The following is a 12,714-nucleotide window of genomic DNA, read 5'->3' as shown; positions in this document are numbered from 1 at the left end:
AAAATTCAGGTTCTTGCCAGGCGTTCCACCCAGGAGGAGCCCTTGATGACAGGTGCAGATGTACCAATACCCGTCTCACCTTTCTCAACGCGGCAGAAAACCTCAATGAGCAACAGTTTTCTTATTCAGCACAATAAAGTCTTTCAGCTCTTTCAGTCCCAGAGTAAAGTGCCTGATTTCTTCCTCGTACCTTCTTCGGATTGGCACCTCCGATCTTTGTCCAGGCTTTAAGGCAAGCTGGAATCCAACCAGCACCGTAGCCTTGGTCAGCTCATACCACCACTCATGCATAGGATATTTGCACAGGAGTGATGATAGAACCGAATTGGACAAAATTCGCATCAGAAATGCTGGCGAGGAGAAGCAGCTGCCAAGCATAATTGTAGGAGCATAGAGGAAAGACATGAACAACCAAAGCTTGGTGTGATAACATCAGTTCTTGGCAGCCAGCAGTGGACAAGGCAGTGCCGGGGGTGAGAACTGCTGATTTCAAAGCTGGTTGAGAAGACCAGAGAGGCACAGCCGAGCGGTGCCAGCTCCCTGAGACAGAGCACATCTCACACTACCCTGCTGCACTTCCCAAACTCCAAACCCCTGGGCTGTTTGTAAAAATGCTGGGTTTTATTTCCAGTTACAGAGAAACAAAACTTGCAGCAAGAGGCTGGAGAACGTTGTGTGAGCTCCCGCTGTGACTGACAAGACCCCAAAGTAAATCAGGAGACTTACTATTTATTAACTTTTATTTATTCATTATTTAATGATATATATTATTTTTATATTTGTATAAAATATATTTTTATAATTATTTTTATTTTAATATTACTATTTAATAAAATACATGATAATATATTATTACTTTATTTATTTTGAATTTTGTGAGACCCCACCGTGACTGACAGAACCCAAAAGTAAATCAGGAGGCGTGTTTATTATGATTGCTTATTAATTTATTATTTTTATACCGTTTATTTTTATTATTTACTCATTTATTATTTTATCAGGAGACCTCCACCCGGGGATGGGTGACAGCACTCGCCGCCTGAGGCGTGCAGTTCACTTCATTTGTCCCCGCAGCTCGGACGAGGCACTTTATGCACATCCCTCCCCAGCCACAACCCAGAGTGGGGCGGGGCAGGGAGAGGAAGGGGAACCCCCACAGCACCGCCTAATGGCCGCCTCCCTCCCTCCCTTTCTCCCTCCCGCCGTCCCGAGGCCGCTCTGATTGGCCGCTCTGATTGGCCGCTCCTTTTCCCGCGTGACCCGGCGCCGGGCGCCGATTGGCCGAAGCGGGCCGGAGGGGCGGGCCGGCCGCGCGGTTACCGTGGCGACCGCGGCCGTACCCGGAAACGGGAGGGCGGCGGGGGAGCTCCCGGGGCGGCCCCGGTGGGCGGCCGGTACGGGCGCGCGCGCGCGCTCGTTCCCCTCCCCGCCCCGCCCCGCGCCGCCCCGCCCCTCCTGCAGGGTGCCGCCCTCTTAAAGGGCCCGCGTCAGGCATGGCGGGGCCGGGCGGGCCCGACGGGGCGGTAGTGGCGGTGGCGGCCGTTCCGTGATGGCGCCTCGGCGCTCCGCCGGCGGCAGCGGTGCCGAGATGGCGGCCGGGGGCCGTGCGGCGCGGGGCGCGGCGGCGGCGCAGAGCGTGTGCATGGTGTCGGACTTCTTCTACCCCAACATGGGCGGCGTGGAGAGCCACATCTACCAGCTGTCGCAGTGCCTGATCGAGCGCGGCCACAAGGTGCTGGTGGTCACCCACGCCTACGGCGGGCGGCGGGGCGTGCGCTACCTGAGCAACGGGCTGAAGGTGTACTACCTGCCGCTGCGCGTCATGTACAACCAGTCGACGGCCACCACCCTGTTCCACAGCCTGCCCCTGCTGCGCTGCATCTTCCTGCGCGAGCGGGTGAGCGTGGTCCACGCGCACAGCTCCTTCTCGGCCATGGCGCACGACGCCCTCTTCCACGCCAAGACCATGGGGCTGCGGACGGTGTTCACCGACCACTCGCTCTTCGGCTTCGCCGACGTCAGCTCGGTGCTGACCAACAAGCTGCTGACCGTCTCGCTCTGCGACACCAACCACATCATCTGCGTCTCCTACACCAGCAAGGAGAACACGGTGCTGCGGGCGGCCCTGGACCCGCGCATCGTCTCCGTCATCCCCAACGCCGTGGACCCCACCGACTTCACCCCGGACCCCTCCCGGAGGGATGACGGGACCGTCACCATCGTCGTGGTCAGCAGGCTCGTGTACAGGAAAGGTAATGGGGCCTAAAACGCAAGTTTACCCTCGTTATCGTTTCCTATAGGCCGTGGTAAGAAAGGTCTTGGATATAATTACCAGGTACATGGGATTTATGGCATGGGTTGAAGTGGGTTTCACTACTTCGTGAGCTGACAGGGTTGGGCATTTGTGTCAGTGCATTCAAGAAGAAGGAATCTACACCTTAGTTCGCACCTGTTGGATTTAGAGGCCCGTTTCTTTTCCAGCATTGCAGGTGCTGGAGTTTGTAAAGTGAAAGGTTTGGCTTATCTGGAGGATATGGTCTATGATCTATGTACCCTGATCTATGTATTCTACTAAAGACATTTCAATTGTTTTTTTTAATCAACCATCATCAATTTAAGTCATTGTTCATCATATTTGTCTCCTAATAGATCACATATTGTTTTTTGTTTGTTTGCTTGCTTGCTTTTTTCTTGTTAAGAGCTTTATGTTCAGCAGTACAACTGTTCAAGAGACTTTTCCCATCCGGAGTAGCGCTAACACAGTATGCTACATCATGATAACTTCTAAAATCAAATACTTGTTTATACAGCTTGTCCTAAATTCTCTCCTCTTAGGTATAGATTTGCTTAGTGGTATAATTCCTGAGCTCTGTCAGAAGTATCCAGAGTTGCATTTCTTAGTTGGAGGAGAAGGACCAAAACGAATCGTACTGGAAGAAGTCCGGGAAAGATACCAGCTACATGACAGGTTTGTTCTAAGCATGTTTATGATCCTTCACTGTATTTTAAGGGTGGGAAAGACAACAGCAATACCCTAACACCCTCGCTCACTGCCTCACCCTTCAAAAAAACAACAAACAAACCCCAAAATCTTGAGGCTGGAGAAGATGAGAACTATTGAGTGAAAGCACAGCAGACAGACCAAACACCAACTGAGCACTTGCAGAGTTGGACTATGATCCTGCAAGTTGGCCCTGTATGAACTTTCACATGAGTCAGAGAAAATCTGAATTAGACATTGATTTATTGTTTCTCTGAAATGACAATGTTCAAATCACTTCTGCTGGATTACCGTATGGTACGAGGTGTTAGCGAGTTTGTGTCACTGCTGCTTTTAAGGATAACTGCTAATAGTTTTGGAAGTTTCATTCTTGTTGACATCTCTCTGCTTTGCTTCATTTTACTTTTTCATTTCAATGTGGTACTCTTCAGGGCAGGACTTAAACAGTACCTGTTCTTGTAGGTAAAGGTGTTCCTTGGTGCTACTGTGTCACCAAAATGTTTCCATAATGCATATGTATGTATATTTTTTTGAGTCTTTGTTGTTCCTCAGAAGTCGTTTTATACAGGAAGCAAAAGGTTCTTAATTTTCCATTTCCTGTTGCCTGTTCTGTACTTCAGTCGGTGATTCCTCCTTCTGTGACTCCCTGGTATGAAAGATCAATTTTTTATTTGTATTTTTTCTTTAGTGTTCTTTGTTCTTCTTCCTTCATCCTGTTCTGGTTTCCCACCATCTCTTCAAAAGAATAGGTCCTGATCACTGATACCCTAATTATTTTTTTTTGCCAGTGGACTCTGAGATTGATCACACCTCACACTGAAAATTCAGATAATACATCTAAGCAGAGAAAGAGTGATAACTCTTAATTATTAACTGCATGAAGCTGTGTTCTCTTCCAGAAATAGCAAGCTCGGTAGCGGTGTTTTTAAGATGGTTACCACATTAAAGCAATTGCTGGTCAAAATTTAGAGAAAACAGAACAAAAGTGTCTATGCTGCTTCTCTCTATATAAATAAGCGTGTACTACTGGAACTCATTTTTTTTAGTATATGTGTAACATATGGCATTATTACAGTATAAACCTAGTGTTTCTCTTATATTTTTCTTATATGCAGGGTGCGTCTCCTAGGAGCCTTGGAACACCAGGATGTTAGAAATGTTCTAGTCCAGGGACACATTTTTCTCAACACTTCCCTCACTGAAGCCTTTTGTATGGCAATTGTGGAAGCAGCAAGCTGTGGCCTACAGGTAAAAAAAATAAAAATAAAATAAAATAAAAAGAGAGATCCTAACTATCTAGACTGCATGTATCCATTTTAAACAAGCTTCATGATTAAATAATATGTGCTTTTAACATTTTATTTCATTTCATCTGAAGCTCCGTCTCTATAAAGGTGAGCAAATGCTTCCCACATTTATAGAAAACCTGGAAAGTGTGACAAAATGGTTTATTGAAACTGCTTAAGTGCTCAGGAGAAACTTGAACAGAGATGGGAATACATGTAGATCTGCTAATTCTTAGATCTCTGAACAAACCAGACTGCCTCTCCAGAGTGCTATTTTGTATGTACTCCTCTGCAGAGTAAAGAGTGCTTGGTGTTCATGAAGGCTTACTTTGATGCTGCCTAATGAGGAGTTGCACGGGTGACTTTGGTCAGTCAGACATATTGAATTACCAGACTAAGCCATTGTTTGACACCCGTTTTCTTCTTGAACCAAGATCTGACATACATTTTATTTATTTTTAACTGAATGTGGGGATTCAAGGTAGGAAAAGAGGGTTAGAGAGAGAAAGAAGACACTAGAGTAATCACAGTAAGAGCTCTTTCTGGCTAATATTCAGCTCAGTTTGCAGAGCGACAGCTAAAAGCAAAAAGAAATCAACAGCCATAAAGAACAGAGATTCTCACATTTAAATCTAAAGAAACTTTTATTTTTGAAAGACAGTACTGATGCTGTCTTTCAACAATTAGATACTGATCTAACTGATATTGTTATCAGTATCTAATTGATATGGTCAATGATGGGGATAGGGGAGAGAATTTGGGGTGAAACCAGGACACTTATAAACAAGAAGTATAGAAAACGTGAGGGGCTTTATTCCACTCCAACATTTTCTCAGGGTAGTTGCTACGTATTTGTGGCATTCATTCTCCAGTCATTTGTTTTCTTCTCTAGGGGTGCCAAAATTCTGTGGTTTTCCTACTGTTGCCTGCTGTTTAGAGATGATTAAAGAATACAAATCTTAGTAGTTTCTGGTTTCCCTTTAAAAACAGTAATTACTGAACTTCTGAAGAAATTCTTTTAAGTGTTCAGTATCTTACAAATCATAAACCGAAGGTGATGTGGTAAAATTATCTCCTCCAAGTATAGGTAATGGTTTTCATGAGGAACTATGGAGAGAAGATCCAAAATCTAATTACACAGATCTAGCTGTGTATTGTGACAAACATCTTTAGGAAAGATGTCTCATTATACACACACTAGGCCAATCGTTCTGTCTTATGCTACCAAAGAGTCACTCTGAACATCGTTAAAAGTATTCTGCTGTGTGAGGTCCTTTCTAGGGCCTAGACCTTCCATTCACATATGCAGGTAAAACTCCCCAAGCTTCCTAGCAGTCTTTGCCTTCATGGCAAGCAGTCATTGGATTTGTGTTGTTTTTTTCCCCCCTCCCCTCTCTTCAACTTCAATGCTGCATCTAAACAATCTAAACAGTGTAATAACAATATCATCACTGGACTTTATTGCTATGCAATATATGTAGTATTTCTTTTGTTTCTTTCAAAGGTTGTGAGTACAAAAGTTGGTGGCATTCCTGAGGTGCTTCCAGAAAATCTCATTATTTTATGTGAACCCTCTGTGAAATCATTGTGTGATGGTCTAGAAAAAGCTATTGCCCAGCTCAGATCGGGAACACTACCATCTCCAGAAGCTGTTCATAATAAAGTAAAGACATTTTATACCTGGAGGGATGTAGCAGAGAGAACTGAAAAAGTATGTATAGCCACTTTTTTTTTTAATTCTCTTCAAGTACATTTCTGAAAAGTGATTTCTTTGAAACTTTACTGTGTGTGTTCTTTTTGTAATTCTTCAGTTTAACTTCTGAATATTTTCTATCAAATACATGGTTTAAAAAGGTTCACAAAATACTTCCTTTTCCTAACTACTTCCCGTTTTTGTTGTTGTTTTTCCCCTATTTGTATTTTTTTCTGTAACATAAGTACTGGTAAGTATTCTGAAGAACAGCCTAGACCTTTAGTTACATTTCTACTCATATTTTTTTTCTCCCCAGAGTCTTCACAATAAGTAGCTCTTCTGGCATAGCTGGAAAACATGCTGCATAAGATGTATGAAAAGATAGAGTTCATGACACAGTTTTGTCTGTGGCATGCTAATGAGTGGTTTAAAATGATGCGAGGTAGCGTAATGCCAGCAGACATAGCTGAATATACATGAGCGCTATGGATGTAATGAAAATAAATTATCATGCTTTTGAAATCATATTTCAGAATTAGAACTGTGCTTTGGTGTGAAAACTCTGTCATTAGCGAGGAATATTAACTGCAATAATTTATTAACTCCTGTGGAGATGTGTCGCTTTTGACTTCAGCCCTTATGTTTTAGACAAGAGAGTAGTTGAAACAGATACATCTTAATTACATTGTACTGTTACTCAGATACATATCTCTCCTACTAGTCTACTCGAAGAAGCGTCATACGCAACCAGTTTATCTGATCTTTTTCAAGTACTGTCAGTACAATTCATCTTATGATTTTTTTTTAAGCTGCAAACAATATTTCAGGTGCAAAGTTTTTGTAAAAGTTAGCCTAGGTTTCAGTTTCTTTTATAGCCCTTCCCTAAGAAATTAAACCAAACTCTGTGAAGGGAAATGTTAGCGTAACTGGGAGAAGGACACATAGAACTTACGTTGCACAAAGGAGTGTTGTTGGTTAGCTCATTGCTAATGTATTTGTAGGATGACGTCTGTTATGTTCTCAAGGACAAAACTCTTTTGAATGATTTAAGTCTTGAGTCACATATAGTAGTTTTCTGTTCTATGAAACACTAGACCAGTGGTTGTAGTTAATATGTATGTTGTCACTAATACCATGTATTTGCTTTCCATATTCATTGAATTTTATCATACTAGTGTTTCTTTAAATAAAAATCAGAATCCTATTCTGATTTGCTTGACTGTCCAAATACAGATATTGGAAGATTGCCCACCCAGCTACGTGTTCATCCATCTTTGTGTTGAAAATCTCGTAACTGCGTGTTCAGACTCTGTGCTTGACTGGTGTGTCTAAGAGATTAGAATCCATCCCATTAATTCAAAAAACTCTGTAACATTAGATTAGAGGCAAATTACGCTGTCTTTCTATCTAGTGAAATATTCTCAAGGGCTGTCATAAAATAGAAGATTTCTTTTCATTTTTCTCCTTAACCATTGCATAAATTTAAATTTCTGGAATGCTCATAAATCATTTTAAACTTGCAAAGCTTTTTGGTGTAACATTTGTCACATCTGGTTGTTAGGAATAGATACTGTATTTTGCACACTGACAACAAAGCTTGATTTTTGAGGTAGAAGCGACATCACTCTTAAGATTTCACTCTCTCTTTTCTCCTTTTTAGGTATATGAGAGGGTTGCAGGTGAAAAGGTTTTGCCCATGAATGAGCGACTTGACAGACTAATATCTCACTGTGGCCCAGTGACTGGGTATATTTTTGCTCTTCTTGCTGTTCTGAACTTCCTCTTCTTGGTGTTTCTGAGATGGATGACTCCAGATTCCATTATTGATGTTGCAATAGATGCCACAGGTCCTAAAGGTGCATGGACTAAACAGTATTTTTCTGGGAAAAAAGGAAGAGTTAAAGAAGAACCTCCGATCTCCTAAAATCCTCCAATGGAGAGAAAAAATGCATCAGTTCCTAAAGGTTTTAAAGCTTGCTGGTAGAGACATTACTTTTCAAATGCTACGGTTTCTTTCTGAAGTTCTTTGAAAGAAACTTGGTTAAATGTGCTACCTCAATTTAGGATTATGTTTTAATTTAGTTTGGGATTCTTACAAGTATATGGACATCTCTTTTGCACTTAAAGCTGGGGGGGAGAACGTGGATTTTTACATGTGTCAAGAGCCTTTGAGACAAAAATATTAGATTTTTCTCTATAACTTGAATAGTACAGACAGTGAGTGTAAACTTTTGTGATATTTGGAAAAGCAAAACACAAGAATTACATTAGTTTACAGTAATCCCTGTCAATTCCTGATATTTACTGTGATTTTTGGGACCTATTTAAAAAAAATTAAATACTGAAAAAAACATACCTTTTTTTTCCTATGATGAAAATTACACTTGAAGGTAGTCATACTAAGAAATTCCACAGTAATAATTAATTTACTGTAAATTCATTATTAACATGGAAATTTCAGAGACTTAGTTCCAGCAGTTGTGTCCCAGTGACAATGTTTTGCGTGCACAGCAACATTATTTTGAAGTTTGTCCCTAATGAAAATTAGATCATTCTGTTGCCAAATCAAAACTCCATAAAGAGCTTCTGATATCTTCATCACAAGTATCCTGCTAACTAACATACGAAAGTGAGGTAAAGCTTATGCCTTTTTTTTTTTTTTTAAGTACATAGGTGGCTTTTGTAAAAATACATAGTTGAAGGAATGATATTACTTAGATTAAGATGATAACAATTAGCCTTCAGAATCAGCTCAGGCCTGAAAACACCTCCAACAGACTATGCCAAAGTATGAAGTAACGTGTGTTTGCGTGCGTGTGTGTATCTGAATGAGAGAGAGAGAGAAATTTATGAAGGGCTTAACAAGCCTCAACAAGCACCACCATATTCTCTCTGGTGTCTTTGTTTTGTTTTGTTTTTCTCCATTCTCCTCTTGTTCCCCTGCTTTTGACGTAAATGGCATTTCAGTCTCTCTCTGGGAGGGACAGTGTTTAGTGTGCATGATTTCACCTAGACCACACCAGAGACACTGTCAGACAGGTCCTGCAACTTAAATCTGGGGAAGGCATCCCTTAAATGGAAGTAACCAATAGATATGCTTTTCTTGAGGGGAAAACAAAAAGTTCCTTGCATCTGGTAAGTACATCAGTAAGTAATTTATGGTTGGAACAGGCAGCAGAATATACAAATGTGAGAGGAGGCAAACTTCTCTTGTTTACTTCATACAACCCTCAAACTACTCCCTGCCTAATGCACTGGGTTAATTTCCCTTTCAAGCATCACTGAAGACTGAAAGTCTTATGATTCTATGACCCTGAGTATTATGTATTGTTGGCCAATGTATTAATATTTAACCTGTGCAATATGAAAATACTGTTTTCAAACCCTTGAAGGGTAGTATTTGAATCACAGCTTCTGTCAATATCGTCTTGTTTCTGTAGAGATACTTGCTCTAATTTATGACATTTGATAATTTCATTGAACGTATTTTCATGAAACATGGAAAGGTAATGCAAAATACATGTCATATACAAAATATTTTCTTTTGATAGAATTTTTAGCATTTGTTACGTAAAGTACAATATGCATTGTCTTACAACTCGAATCACTGAAACTTCATTAAAAAGTTGAGGTTAACTAAAATGGTGCCCCACGTTGTTGATAATGGGTGGAATTAAGGTAATATTTTACTTTTTTAAAAGTTACTTTTTTATAACAACATTCTAGTTCATAACAATTTTTAAAAAATGCTAATTACCATTCCAGGGAAATGCTGTATTATTTTTTTACTCACATTTTGTTGTTTCTGGTTTATTTCTTTGTTTCCCACATCTACAAACACAGATTTAACCATGATGATCTATTCAAAATGCTTCTGGTTTTTTTCTTTTTTTTTTCTTTGTGAAATATTGGGTACTTATGAATAACACAGAAAAACCTTGTTTTAGTTTTGTATAATTTACAGTTCATCAAAATGTTTATTTCCTTTTCAATATAAAATGTGTTTTTTTAATTAATATGTGTGAACATACAATTAAAAAGTACAGAAGTACACTCCATACTGCTGCTTTCCATCACTGGTGGTTGAGCTTATTCTGATAAAGGTGATGATTAAAAAAATCTTTTACACAAAGAGAAAAATGTAATCCATAACTGGTTTAACTATGAAAATACTGTTTTTCAAGTAATACAACTTACATTGTGCATAACTCTTGCAGGAATGATTCACTTGCCTACCTTGTGCAGTAGCATAAGGGATGATGTCACTGTCACTCAGTCATTTACAGCTTTAAAAAGCAGCAGTGGGGGAAATGGAAAAGTTTAAATAAATAAAGTAATCACAATAACAACAAACTGAGCAGAGATGATGAGTATATTTTAGGAATATATGTTTAGAAGGAAATAAAAATTTAACAAATCTAAAATGTTTTGGTTGTGCTTGTAGGAATGTTTGATTGGGAAATACTAAGGAAATGTTACCAAATCGATGATGATACTGAGTAACATCTTGCATAGAGCAAAGCCTCCTGTGTGGAGGAGGAGGGAACACCCAAATCCTGTCTATACAGAAGCTTCCTTGCTGCCTTTCATAAAAGGGACCGGGTAGTGCGCTCAGGAGTGTTTTGAACTGCTTTATTTTAGTGATGGAAATCTTGCATTGGTTGGTAATGAAATTGTATCCTACAGGTACAAGGAGAAATTGTGTTTCCAATACATTATACACAGACACTGTGAATTAAGGTATAGACATCATGTTGATAATGGAAAACTGTATGTTAAATCAGAACAGGTACCCAGTGAAATATGAATGTAAGATTCACTTTATAAACTGTTTTAGAGGATCTGGATAGATCTGTAAGATGATAACTGCACTGTAATGTACTTATCTTTTGTGATCTATATTTTATGCATCTTTAAAAAACAAACAAACAAAACCACAACTTATTTTTCCCCTTTTGATATTTAGTTTGCTTTGCTAGTCCTTTTAATCACATCTACTTCAGTTTATAAAAAAATAAGTGTAAAATTGCATCATTTTGATGCTCCAGATAAATACAGACTTACTTTATTACTTACCGTAAACAGATACAAGAACAATTGATCTCAAAATAAAATGGTTTTACAAACATTTTTTAAAAATAAAATACTTCTTTGAAATATTTTTAATATATTGCTTGATTTGCTATCGTTAAACTGCTCTTAGCATACTTGCTGTGTATCTTTCATGACACTCAGTAATACACTGATTTGTATAGGTTTTTAATTACTCTAGCACTGCCATAGTCACTTGGGTGAAAGGGATGTATTTATTGTTAAAGGAATACGACTAAAGGCAAGATGCAGTTATGCACCTGAGTCTACCGTTGTACTGGAATTATGGATTTTTCCTGTAAGGAGATAGGTTGGATTTTCAGGTTCTGAGTTGTTTCAACACTGGCATAACTCTGGAGATGATGTTTGTGTGGGATTCATTGAACTTTGCTGTTTATCAGCTGGTCATCTAGTACATGCTAGTTATTTAAGCTTGCCTAACCAGAAGTGATGGAGGGAATGCATCTAGAGGGTGAGTCATCCTGCACTAGCTTAGGTGTTGGAGACAGACAGAAGGAAATTAATTACCAGCTGGAATTCCTTGTTTTCCTACTCGGATAGTAGAAAGAGTTTAGATAACCGGAATTTGTGGTGCAATGGGCTACGGTTAGGTGAGATGAATCCTACACCTACCTGCTTGTTTGAGAGCAACCAGTGAGTCACTAAATACATCCCTTTCAGAAAGCAGCAGTGTTGTAACTGTGCTGATCTAAGGATGCAGTGAGGCAAGGCTAGCATGGGAGGCAATATCATTTATTAGATCAAACTGATAGAAAAAATAGCCAGGATCTCTAGAACATATTCTTGTTCTGATCTCTTCTGTTAAAGCATTCATTTTTTTTCAATTATCTTTAGTTGAAAATATTTGATAGTCAAACTCTCAACTGAATACATTAGAGATACAATGCAATAATTCAAAGACTGCCAAGCATAGGAGTAGACTAACTCCTCTTTAATTCTTCATTGAGAGGAGGTTCCCTCTGATCTTTATTCTCTTGCCAAATTCTTCAGGTCACATCTGACATATTTTTTTACTCTTGGCTAAACTGAAGGTGATCCATAATAAAAATGAGTTTTCTTCTAAACTTGGACTGTCTTTTCTTTTGTGCTTATTCCTTGCAGACTTCTAAAGTAAGGCTATATTAAAAAATAACTTCCCAGTTCTTCAGAGGATCTAGCTAACCTACTATTTATTCACCATGTCATGAGAGTTTTACTGAAGGATTAACATATACTCTGGATATTTTGATATGACAGTTTGGTAATCACTGTGGCTGAAAGCTATTCATGGAGTGGTTTAGGCATCCTGCCGAAGTTCTCAATAAGGCATATTTTTTCTACCATGTGCTGACTTGCTCAGTTCAGCCCTGTAGCCTATTGGTAGGTTGCACAATCCATCCCATTCAAAACACAACTGTGACAAAGCAGTGAGGGAGGTGATGTTCCTGTTTCTGTGTTGTGCTCTTCCATTGTGTTACACCTCTTCTCCTGCCTATGTTCTGTTGCTCCACCCTCTTTTAGTTTTAGAAATGCCACGTGTTTCTGGGTGATCACACCAGCTCTTGCCATTGCTTGCCTGACTACCACCTTCACCAGAATTAATACTTCCCACCACGCTTTTTAGCTGTCTTCTTAACAGTGAC

At 39.7% G+C, this 12,714-nt stretch overlaps 1 protein-coding gene across 1 annotated transcript; it reads left to right on the top strand.

The window, feature by feature from the left end:
* The first annotated feature begins 1,512 nt into the window (after positions 1-1,512).
* Positions 1,513-11,027, top strand: PIGA (phosphatidylinositol glycan anchor biosynthesis class A). Its single transcript, XM_082753516.1, has 5 exons — positions 1,513-2,252; positions 2,836-2,968; positions 4,117-4,249; positions 5,792-5,998; positions 7,641-11,027. The coding sequence occupies exons 1-5, from the start codon at positions 1,550-1,552 to the stop codon at positions 7,902-7,904; spliced, it is 1,440 nt and encodes a 479-aa protein (XP_082609642.1). The 5' UTR covers positions 1,513-1,549; the 3' UTR covers positions 7,905-11,027.
* Positions 11,028-12,714: the final 1,687 nt, after the last annotated feature.

The sequence above is a fragment of the Aythya marila genome (assembly GCF_965140915.1).
Source record: "Aythya marila genome assembly, chromosome: 1".
In the NCBI taxonomy this organism is placed as follows: domain Eukaryota; kingdom Metazoa; phylum Chordata; class Aves; order Anseriformes; family Anatidae; genus Aythya; species Aythya marila.
This window is presented reverse-complemented; position numbering and strand designations above follow the sequence as displayed.